Raw genomic sequence first — 12,719 nt, 5'->3', positions numbered from 1 at the left:
TGTTGGCCAATCAGAAGGCTCAGTTTTCCATTGCTGGTAAGATGGCACCACATAGAAAAGCGAAATCTTTCCTGTAGACTGATGAGACGGGCGCGCTGCGGCACCTTCATTCTTGGGTATAGTCGGTGACTAACCGTGTTTACAAACATGGACAAAGTCTTGTCAGCACAGTTAGCGCCAGCACAGTCTTGGCTGCATGTACTGTCAACAAAGGAGTTGATATTGTGATGCAAGCGACACAGATGGGGATGCCCAAGCTGACGCTGCGAGCCAGTTATCCTTTCTGCAGATGAAGAGGCACGGCTGCTTAATCTGAAAATCTTCACCCTGGAAGGCGTTTTTTTTTCTTTAAAGTTTGTTTTCAGTCCCCCATAGAGGCATCTTTCTGCTACCTCTCAATACAAAACGCTGCATCTTTTAAGCCTCATCAAATGTGGTCAAATGTGTTTTACCAGCTCGTCGCTTATTCCTTTTAGCCAGGTGTGATGAAATAGCGAAACCATTACAGCATGCATGGCACTGGGTCCTAAGAATCAGGACTGTTAAACACTGCTGCACGTTTAGTTGTTCGGCTGAGCTACAGTTGTTTCTGTGAGAATAAATGTCTGATGGAAGCAGATTATACTCCCACCAGACATCCGTAACACTGACTGTTTACATCGGTTCAAATCCATCCTAAAAACACACTTGTTCAAGAAAGCATACTCCCTGTAATCACCCTGTCCCATAGTTCTATGTTGTTTTTATTGTTTCTTATTGTTTTAATGCCTGTTTTTATTGTACAGTGTCCTTGAGTGACTTGAAAGGCGCTTTTAAATAAAATGCATTCTTAGTATTATTATTATTATTATTAGGGCTGGACGATATATCGAGTATACTCGAGATATCGTGGCTAGTCCCCTGTGCGATATAGAAAATGCCTATATTCGTCATATTCGAGTATCCTGTTGTCACGCAGTTGTTTTTAGCTGTGGGCGGGGTTTCCTCCCTCCTCCTCGACTCGACCGCTTTGCACAGAGAGTTAAAGCAAGCGCACCTAGTTACGTACATAACGTGAGCTACGTGCTACGTCATGACAGGCAGCGTGTAGCCACTGTTGCCAACTTGGTCACTTTCTCACTAAATCTGGCGACTTTTTTTGTGAAAAGCGACTAGCGACAAATCTAGCGACTTTTACAGGAGTTATTGGAGACTTTCCTGGTGTTTTGGCGACTGACTTTAAAGCGCATATTGTAAAGTTATTGTCAGAACGAGAGTCTCTCCCCGTCCTAAAGCACTCAGTCGCTCCGGCTGCAGCCAGTCAGAGGAGCAGAGAGGACACCTGTACGACTCCACCTACAGTCACAATGAACAGCCAAATCCGCCACTGATCCCGCTCTGGATTACAGAGTGGGACGAAAATTACAAAGTTTTTCACATCACGCAAAAATAATTAATTCTATTTGATTACATTCACAGCCTCTGTCACTCACTCTCCTCATCCACTGTGTGTGTGACACAAGCATATTTATCAAGCTCGTCATGTCTCTAGAAAGTACAGAAAGCAGTGGGAATCAAATCCTGAATTAAAAACTTGCTGAAGCCGTTTATTGGAGACGATACGAGGACATTCTGCCTGTATTATAAAAGACTGATTTCTACGCTAAACTCTGCGATTAAAAAAAATACACGACAACTCAAAAACGTATCCATAAAGCAAAGCCTTATAATAGTTCATCATTTGAAAAGTCCCCCCACTAGAGTACGTATTTTCATACGTTGCATTTATTACATCATGCAAAGGCACTTTATTTTGTTTTAAAATGACATGTTTCTGCCACTGCTTTAACTGTTCAATAAATACGGTTTTGATCAGTTTTCTTCGTTACAATTTCATCCTTTTAGCATAAATGTTTAAAATCAGCATATCTTAATGCAGTATGAGCAATTATGTTTTAATGGAGACACAAAATCATCTTACTGATGTGATTGTAAGCACCAAAGCATTAATTCAAGGCTAAGCTAAATATCGAGATATATATCGTATATTGTGACATGCCATAAAAATATCGGGATATTACTTAAAGGTCATATCGCCCAGCCCTAATTATTATTATTATTATTATTATTATTATTATACTGCATTGAGAGTCTTACAATCCTTGAGTTCTTGAGTAAATGTCTTCACTGATCCTTAGCGGTGAGCAATGTGTAAAATCTTGACTGGTTAGTCAGAGTGTGCTTCTTCATCTGCAAAGTGAAAACGACTGATCTGGTTCCTCGTAACTGTTGTGTTAACAAATGTACTGCAGTTCCGACAACAGGTGTGTCTTGTATAGTTTGTGATGCATAAAAACTTTAAGAAATCCAGCACATCTGCGCTCAAAACACTTTTTATCACTTGATGCTTGGAAATTATGAGTGAGGTCGTCAAAAACTGTAAACATCAGCATAAAGTTGGTGAGGCTGAGGTACCTCTGTCATCTTCTTTGCTGTTTTATGGCAATTGGACATAATGTACAGTCACCATTTAATTACTCTGCAAAGGCCAGAAAATCACTACATTATGCACTGTAATTTTGTTATAAACGTCTTATTATATGCTAACACTAAAGAATGGTTAATGCTTGCATTGTGGTACTTTTTTTTCCCCATCACCGTGTAACATCGTGGTTGGTAGTTTGCCGCTGTTTGACCAACCAATTAGAGCATTTTTGTGGTATTTTAAATAGAAAATAAAAGTTGCTACAAAGATTCACTCTATGAGATAAATAGTGTGTCTTTTATTGTTAAAACCTGTTCTACTTGACTGTATGAAATAATGAAGCTATAAATGAGGATATCATGATCTCTTTCTGGTTTATAGAGATGAGCCAGATTAATATCATCACATCGAGTGTGGAAGTCATTTCAGGACCAGAAAGTATTTTACATCCGTAGCGTATTAATATGGCAAAAAAATATTATGTTAGACTATAATGTTCAGCTTTAGAGTCATCCTCCTTTTGCCCTTCATTACTCTTTCACAACCTCTCTTTCTTTTCGTCACTCCTTCTTGTCATTCTCACATTACTGGTAATCTGAAATAATTCCTTGTCCCAAACCGTAAAACAATGTTTCAGAAATGAAGGTACATAAGAAAATAAAAACGGAAATAACTTCTAGGATACTTTTCTTACTTCATATATTTGACCTCAGTTTGTATTATGAGTCGGTTCAGATAATCAGGATTGCTACACAATATGGAAATGTACACACATTTTCATTCAAAATAACTTCGATCTTGAAAAGTTTATTTGATCATGATGTGAAATATTGTTTTTCACTTCCAGATACCTGCGATTAATCTTTTTCTGACGTTTTGAGGATCCAATGTGAAATAAATTAAATATACAAATAAAATATTTTTATAAATGTACTGATTAAAAAAATATGTGATAGTAAAATAAATAATATTTAATACATTTTAGGTTAATAAAACTGGTTCAAAAATACAAACTTATCAATTTTAATAAATCTTTAATATATCTGGAATAAAAATGTATATAATCTTATAAATCTCTCTCCGAATGTTTATATCTATCTATCTATCTATCTATCTATCTATCTATCTATCTATCTATATATATATATATATATATATATATATATATATATATATATATATATATATATATATATATATATATATATATATATATATATATATATATATATATATATACAGTTGTCCACATATGTATTCATACCGTTTCATTACACAGTCACTAAATTAACTGGAGACTTAAAAAAGGAACAATAACTAAAAATTTGCAAAAATATAATTTAGTAATATAAAACACTGTTTTTTCATTTGATTGAGTTAAAGAAAGAAAAAAAAAAACAAACAAACAAATAAATTGGTCCTGAACAAATTAGAGCACTTTTGTGTTGAACAGTGGGACAAAATACAGGTGCAGAAGTCTGACTGAGAGGAACGGAAAACACCTGACTGTAGCGGAAACATGAAAGGATTGTTCAACAAAATAGTAATAGTTTAAGAGTGATGTAATATGTAATAAATTATCTTATTTGTTTGCTTTTTAAAAAAAAATATTTCTTTTGAACCAGAATTAGAAAATAATGTAATGATTTAGTCAATTTCAGCTTATTCTACAGGCAGCCGTTTTTTCCTTCTTTAATGAAAGGGTATGAATAAATATGAGCACAACTGTATATAAAATCAAATCATAATATATTATCAAATTAATTACAGTAAAATGTGAAATAATTAAATGTCTAACTGAATCTAAATATAGTTGAATCTGCTTTTTTTTCTCCAGAAAATTTCAGGTTGCTCACAATGTTTTCTAAAAGGATGGTTCAGTAAACATAAAATCAAACTTGGCTGAAAAAGTTTGGGAATAAGTTTAAGAACATTTGCCCTAAAGTAATTACTTGACATACATTCAATGATCTGTGTCAGCTAATGTGTGTTTGAACAGTGTTTTTCCAACTCTTGCAAGTTTTTCTTAGTTCTTCAGGGATTATTGTTTGAACCATTTGCCACTAGTCATGTCATTTTCCCTTTAGGTGGGGTTCATCTCAACACCTCATGCTGCTTTACTCTGACTTTACTCTGTTTGGCTGCATCTTCTGTTTCTCCTCTTCACACCTCCTGCAGAAAAAGATAAATGTTTGCAGGACCATCCCTGGTGCACGACATCAAACTTCAGAAGATTAGCATTTATCTCACACAAAAATTCTTCATGCCACCTCTTCCTTTCTTTCAGGTGGCTGTCTTTATTCCAGACATGGTCGAACACTCCACATCTTTAATTAATGTCTATCTTACTATGCTATGACCCCTTTTTCACTCTGTCCTTCATTCCTCCATCTTCTGCCATTCTGAGCCTTCCTGTCAGGGACGCCGGTGCGATCATTTATTTGACCCATTTCTGTGATTTCTTTCTTTCCACCAGGTGATCATTTAGATTACAAATGTGGTCAAACACTCCCTGGAGATTCACTTGGAACAAAGGCCACGCCGAGCTCATCCATCACTCTATCACCCCGTTCGTCTCTCCACCTGTTTCCTCCCTGCTTCATTCATGAACATTCTGGTTTGTCTTCATTCATGCGTCGACCCTCCACCCCTTCCTTTTCCCGCTATTTCCTGGCTTCCCTGTGCTCATTTATCACAACACCACAGTACGCTCGCAGACAAACCTTCACCTAGCATGCATTTGTACACAGTAATACACACGCTGCAAACAGACCCTTTCTATAACGGCAAGTGCGTTTATGCCTGACATTATTAAGCCCTCCTGTTACCTGAATGTTGCGTGTGTATTGGAGCTGTGCTAAAGTAAAAAATAAACACAAAAGTAAGGAAATTTGTGCTTGGTGGATTATTTCTTTGTTGTAACAATGCTTATGGGCAAATATATATAGATTTGGTTGTGTGGAAAACATTAATAGTCATGCATAAAGCTAAACAATTCTTGTTACCACCGGGGCTGCAAATTCTTTTTTTTTTATTTTAAATTCTATTTTACAGTCATTTAGCAGATGCTTTTACCCAAAGAAACTTCATACACAATCATACCACAATGGGCACAACTTAGGGTTCAGTGTCTTGCCCAGGACACTTCAGCACATAGTCGGGGGAAGCTTGGAATTGAACTCCCAACATCCCAGTTACAAGCTGACTGCTCTTCCTCCTGAGCTACAGCTGCCCTGGCTATAACAAGGAAAAAAAAATGTAGAAGAAATTATGATTTTTAAAACAACCTTTCACAAGAACTACACTCAAACAAATGAGTATTTCAGTGGTTGGTGTAAAACAATGGAACACACTTAAAAGCCATTTTAAAAGTTGTTCAAATTCTTCTCAATTTAAACTGAAATATAAAGACTACATTGTAAAACTGTATGCAAAAAAAAAAAAAGATTAAAAATTTAATAAAAGAGTATTTCAGACCTATGTTTTGTTCTTAGAGTTTGCCGTAGATCCAGTTGGTTTGCTTTGAAATGAGGATGGGGTAGGGTTCATAAGATTAATATATATGAATGAATTGTACTACAGTTGGTATGTATTAGTCGTTGTAACTTTGGAGTATATTTTCTGTTGTATATGTGATATTGTTGGAAAACATTTATTTATTTTCTATTGGAAGGCTGCATCTGTATACAAACTGCTGCTGAACCTTGTTTGGTGTTGCTTTTTAGACTGGATGACTTTAGTCTAAAGTTAAATCTAAATTTATTTATTTGATAAACAGAATCTCATCTTATAAATCTCTACATTGAGACTGCCTGTGATGACAATTGATTTTCCAGTAAACAAGATTCCATGACACTGCCTCCACCAAAATCTTCTTAGACCCTTATCAGTGAAGCTCTCGGTTCTCTGTATGTTCTCCACGTCAGGGATCACCAATCCTGGTCCTCGAGGACCGGCGTCCTGCAGGTTTTCCAAGTTTCCCACCTGCAACACACCGGACTCAGACAAGCTCTGCACATGTCTGCTAAATACACATTGATTTGAATCAAGTGTGTTGCTTTTCATTAAACACTAAGTCCGAACATAAATCTTTTTCCAGAATTCAGTCATCAAGTCACAGTCTCTGCCATACTCTGCCTCCATGTAAGGACCTCCTTGAGGACCAGGGTTGGGGATCCCTGCTCCATACTTTAGCCCTACAATCCAACTAGCAGAGTCCATGCTAACAGATGCTACAAACCAAACACCTGACTGTCAGCACCTGGTGGATCAGAAAGCTAAAACAAAAAGTTACTATCAGAATAAGCTGTTTGGCATCAACAGGGAAGTTTTTCAAGGGCACATCCCACATTCTCATGTTTGCTGCTCATCCCACGTATGAGTTTTCCCTATAAATGTGGCACCATTTAAATAAACAGATTTCCCAGTAGTATAAAAACTCAAAGCCATTAAGCATTGTTGCAGCGAAGAAATAATACACCAAACACCAGTGTTCTTACGTTTTGTGCTAAATGGTGCATTAGGCGTGTCCACCTCTGGTGCTCAAGGCCCACAATCCTGGAGGTTTTAGTTGTTTCCCTGATCCAACACACCTGATCCAAATCAAACAGCTTGTTGTCTAGTTCTGTCCATTCATAATGACCAATAAATCTAATTCAGGTGTGCTGCAGCTGATAGCATCCAAGACCTGCAAGACAGCAACCCTCAAGGGCACCCCTGCATTAGTGCATGAAAAGCATCCACCATCCGTAAGATGCTCCATATTTTTATTTTCTATGCAGGGAAAGTGATTGTCTGTAACTTTAGCTGGGTTAGCTTCTGATGCTATCAGCTTTAAACTGGTTGACCCACATTGTTTATTTAAATGAATTCATTTCTACCCGACTTTGATCTGTTTAGAAAAACAAGAGAAAAAACTACATATGCATGGGTGTTGGTCCAATTACAGCTTATTTTCAGCTCATTTGAGCATCATGGTTTTAAAAAAAAAAAAAAAAAAAAAAAAAGCCTCAATTTTCACAGGAAAAAATAACATGAACCATAAGGCTTTTTTCCCCCATTGTCCTCACTCTGTTGAATAAACTATTTCCTTGTAAAAATGCATGTGTTTGCTGCACAGCATGAATGCATGACTGCATCAGGCATTTACTGTAAGGACACTGCATTTATGATGTTTCTTTACTCCCCTCTCTCATTCTGCCTTTCTTTTATGGAGTCTCAAGCGGTGGGGGAGGAGTACCAGCTACAAGTCCAGAAACCCACATCCTCTTGGTTTGTAAGGTGTTTATAAATAATAAAACCAGAACAAGCAGGAACCTTAGAAGGAGTAAAGTGTGAAGAGGAAGAGCAGAAAGACAAAAGATGTGACTGAATGTACAAACTTTAGGTGTGCCCGTATGAATGTAAATGAGAGCACGCTTCCCATATAAATTCTCATACCTAGACCATCTGGTCCTGTAATAGCCTTCTATGCCCCCCAGAATGAGATGGGTATGCCTGGCACAACACACACACACACAAACACACACACAGAAAAAACTAAAACACGATCACACACTGCTGTGGGGAACTAGCATCTTTGAAGGAACTGAGAAATTTTTAATTGTCCCCATATTTTTACATGTTTTTTATGTAACAGAAATTAGCATCAGACTGGAGAAATGAAAACTGATATGATCTGCATTGTTATATTTTAATAATAATGTGTTTTGTTTTTTTTTTCCTTAAAGGATGAGAGGGCTGGTATCAGGTTTACTGGGTGAAATATTAGTTTTTGTGGCTTGCAGAGAACAAGTCCTCATAATATCAGCGATCCACAGGGGAGATGACAGCATGCTGATGCTAGCATTTAGCACTATACCTCAATGGTGAAAGAGATAACAGTGTGATTAGAAAGTGGTTAGAGTGCACTTTAAAGCTGAAGATGGAGAGTAGGGAGTTGACAGTTCTCTCTTAATATCGGGAAAACTCTTGGTTTTGGTGAAATAATGCCATTTGTTCGAATTAGGTACAGGATGGGGGATAAACAACCATCATTAAACACTGTGGTGGGATACTGGACTCTTGTAGCTGAGAAATGTTTTCATATGTAATGTGTGTTTTTAAAAAATGTCAAATGATTATTTTATTCTGGCAACAATCAGCCTGGAAGCTGGACATGCTAAAAACCAATGGATCAAATCTTATGTTTTCATATGTTTAATTCAGTAGAGCTGACGGAGCTGATTCAGCACCGTAGAAGGTCTCATCCTGAGTTTGAACCTACTGAACTTTAGATCTCAGGTCTAAAAAGGTATTAAAGTAGCACTACTGAACTTTGATTTTCCCTGACAGCAGCTAATTCAGCATCCATCTTGCATCCTGTCTGAACTTTGAGATCTGTCCAGCCAGTAAAAGTCAGTCAAATGTTGATGTCTGCCGTATCTCTTCCTCTGTCTTTGTCTCTTTTTCGTTTCATCCCTCCCTCAACTCATGTTCTCTTGCATTTCTTCGATGAATCAGCCACAGTGCGAGTTCACAACATCCCGTGTGTTGATACCCAGTTTCTGGAGTCTAATGTGGGTGTAAAGGGAAAAATTTGCATAAAAAGAAACTCAGCTGTCATGTAATTGTAAGTTATAAAGAGCAGTTTTGTCAGTCTTTGGGAAACTATTGGGCAATGTAACCATCAAGTCACGTGAGTTTTATGCTGACCTCTCGGTTAAACATTGATCTCTTTAAGTAACTAAAACCATTATCAGTGAAACACATACCTGTATGTTGCTGCTGCAGATGTTTGGGTGTTAAAGGCTGCAGAATGACCCAAGTCCCATTCAGGTAATTAACGTTTTAATGCACATTGAACGCACAAGAGATTAGTTGTTATGACTACTGGCAAAGTTTCTGTTTGTTCCTCATGCAGACAACTCCATTGTCTGTCTGAATATTTCCCTTCTTTGGGGGTTTATTGCTTGTGAATGGTGAGAGCAGGAAAATGATGTGCAGGTCATGTCCGGCCTGTCCATGAGCGCCAGCCGTTTTAACATCACCTATGTTTACGCTCAGTGGACACTAAGTCAGCAGTGGACTGCAGATGTTTATGTTTGCATATCGACAGGTGGCTTATAAAATGTGCACACCATAAGTCCAATAGCACCTGAACGCTACCCTTCAGTGACTCTCTGCAGGATTCTGCTACTTAATAAGACTGTTGTTTGTGCTGTTTAACTGCACACTGCCCCCCCTCCATCCATTCAACTGTGTTCACTTCAGGTAAGCTGAGCTCCGGAAAAGCTGAGTTATAGGCTGTTGTTACACTCACACAGACAGAAGAAAAAAACACTCCGGGCACAGTAACATTCCTCTGATACGAGATAGGGACAGACAGCAGGGGAGACGGCGTGTGTATGTGAAGAGAGACATCCGTGCACGCGCACACGCTCACCCAAGGCAGACACAGGAGACAGCTCTGACTGTGAGACAGGCGGCCAGTCAGTCAGACTGATCACGTACCTTCCAGACAGCAGGTTCGCCAGAGGCCGGAGTGCGTCATCACCTCCTCGTTCTTGCGGCTCGTGTCGTTGTCACCGCTGCTCTTCACGCGACAGACCCCGCGCGAGTACAGCCAGTAGTCGGTTCCGACGGCGATGGTCATGAGGCTGAAGGCGGCGAACGCGCCCACCGTCGTCACGAGCATCTGGACGCCGCGGTCACACATCAGCATCTTCATATAGGCGGCTCCTGTGTGCCTTAATCTTTTTTTTTCTTCCTTTTTTTTCTCTCCCCCCCCCCTCTCTCTCTTTGTAGATTCACCCTTTTATTTCCTTAATATCCCGCGAGACTTGGAGACTCAGAGAGAGGAGTTGAGCGGAAAAGCACTCCAAAGAAATGAAGAAAAACGGAATTTATAGTCAGAGCTGCTTGTTATTGGGAGCGCAGGAGAAGGAGGAAAAAAATAGTTCTTGACTCGCTGAGTTGACAGGAGGCTCGAAGCAAAGGGCGGGAAGGTGGGAGGCTGGCACGTCACTTTCTCACGCATCAAAAACCGGTTTTCACCACCACCATCCTCATACACACAGGCGCATGCACACACACACACGCGCGCGCCAGAGGATTAGCGACCACCGGTTGTCCCCCTCCCCCCCCCACCCACCCCCCAACTACTCGACGCTGTCCACACTCACTGGAAGCGGAGGTTTCCACATTCTGCCTCTGTCCCCCTCCAGATGCGCATGTGTCCCGGTTACCACAGACCTCTTCCTTCCCTTCTTCTTTACCCACGTTTCCCTTATAACTTCTGCCGCTGCTTATTTGTTTTCCAATAACAGCAAAGGCTCCATCTTTAAAGCAACAAGCAAATGAAATGTCTTATGTAGCTGCTGATGTCTCCCCGCAGCATGAATGATCGTGTTTTAACTAAAGCGGCGCAGCTCAGGCGGCTTGCCCCTTCCTCACCTCTTGACCGGTGAAAGGTCTCCTCTTGCGACAACCTCCTTCCCAAAATACAGAGTATGCTGTGGAGGAATAAGACTTTGCTGTTCCCTACCAGAGTCGCCGAATGAATGAACCTTGAATAAAGCCCATGCCTTGGCTAAGGGGACGACGATGGCATAGATCCGTCGCGCGGTTTCCACTCCGGTTGTTGACTCACCGACATGTTTTTTTTCCCCTTCTTCTTCTCTCCCTCGGTCATGAAAGTGTAGACAAAAAAGCCCGAAAACAGATCATACAAGGTTTTCTGCAGTGTTTGTGTTAAATGGGCTTTCAGGAAAGATCTCCTCTCAAAAATAGTCCCTTTTTCAAATTGATGTTGAACCGCAAGCGGGACAAAAAAAATGGAAGATAACACCCCTGATTATGGAGCTTATATGTCAGTTACACCCGCCTGGGTTTGCTCCCGAGAAACGTGCCCCTCGGTACAAGTGAAAAAAAGAAGGTAAGGGGGGGGGGGGATGACAGCCGTTGCCTCCTCCTCCTCCTCCTCCTCCTCCTCCTCCTCCTCCTCCTCTCTGTCCAACCAACACAAACTAAAATTAACCGCGCGTCTTCCCAAACTCCGCCTGAGGCCTCCGCGCTCAACTCGGATTGGGCTCCTGGGTGACAGCGCCCTTCAGGAGCTAATCAGAGCTGCAGGGCCCGCCCACCGCCGCAACACGGCCTGTATAAATGACAAAGCCCCCCCCCCCCAGTTCAGAGAACATTCAGAACTCCAGGGAAGATGCAGATCATCGCAGATGTAGTATCACGACCCAGTCAATGGAGAGTGTCTCACAAACATAACTGGGTTGTAAAGTAGATATATCACACAAATGTTTGGCTCACATACTTCAAATGATTTCTTTTGCTCTCTAAAATGCACTTTTGTGGCTTCCAAGCCTTTCTGAATCAGCGGTGGGAGCTGTTCCTGGTGCTGAACGGGGCGCTGTCCTTGGTTCTTCATTCAAATCAGCGACAGTCAACCTTCTGGTCGTCTGTCCTCCGCGCGCACAGCAGCTCCTGCACCGACACTGATTACTGGAGTTAGAAAAGAAGGGAGAGGGAGACGAGCAAGTGATGCATGGAGAATCGCGCCCGGGAGAGCAGCACAGACGCCACTTAAAGAGCCACAGACCGTTTTTAATGATTCCTCTCAGAAGCCTTCACACGAGGCGGTCTGCGTTTCATTCTGCACTTACGCGCTCGAGCGCGTGTGTGTGCGCGCGCGTAATGTGGGTGCACAGCTGCCAGAGCAACTGTACGTCTGTTTATGTATGAGCTCACGTGACTGTGTGGTGTGTGTGCCCATGTGGAAACCCAGTGACTGAACGGATCTGCTGGAAACGCATTGGCTTTTTGAACGGTAACAAATGGAGGCATGGGTGGTGAAAGAAGGGCCAAGTTATCCCAGGAGCGACTGAACGCATCTATCTCCTCTCTCTAATTGTTATTTGGTCTTTTTTAATCAGTGGCTCGCCTTTTGGTCTGACGTCATTCTAATGTATACACCACTTTGCACCACCACCATCCTCATTGGACAGATGATCATGCAGTTACATTATCTTCATTTTGTCATGGTTAAGACTTTTCATGTCTTAGTTTTCCTGTTTTATGTTGTGGTTTTTCCTTCTTAGCTCCCTTATGTCTGTTTGAGTCAGTCTCCTGAGTTCCTTTGTTGAATTAGATCCGAGTGGTGAGGTGACAAACAGGAAGTGTGTACCTGGTGGAACTGGTTGTTTTTGTACTGATACTGAGGACATAAAACAATCAAAATCAGTGACTAAAGTGATGGATTACACAC

The 12,719-nt window shown here is 40.6% G+C and overlaps 1 protein-coding gene across 1 annotated transcript in view; it reads right to left on the bottom strand.

Annotated features, from left to right (window-relative positions):
- Nucleotides 1-10,172, bottom strand: part of cacng3b (calcium channel, voltage-dependent, gamma subunit 3b) — a gene marked incomplete at both ends in the record, with an annotated part of 28,325 nt that extends 18,153 nt beyond the window's left edge. Inside the window, one exon of the mRNA XM_079252419.1 lies at nt 9,956-10,172. Within this exon, the coding sequence (XP_079108545.1) occupies nt 9,956-10,172 (217 nt within the window). The remainder of the gene's footprint in view (nt 1-9,955) is intronic.
- Between the last annotated feature and the right edge of the window lie 2,547 nt (nt 10,173-12,719).

Source organism: Telmatherina bonti (assembly GCF_933228915.1).
Source record: "Telmatherina bonti genome assembly, chromosome: 14".
NCBI classification, from domain to species: Eukaryota; Metazoa; Chordata; class Actinopteri; order Atheriniformes; family Telmatherinidae; genus Telmatherina; species Telmatherina bonti.
This window is presented reverse-complemented; position numbering and strand designations above follow the sequence as displayed.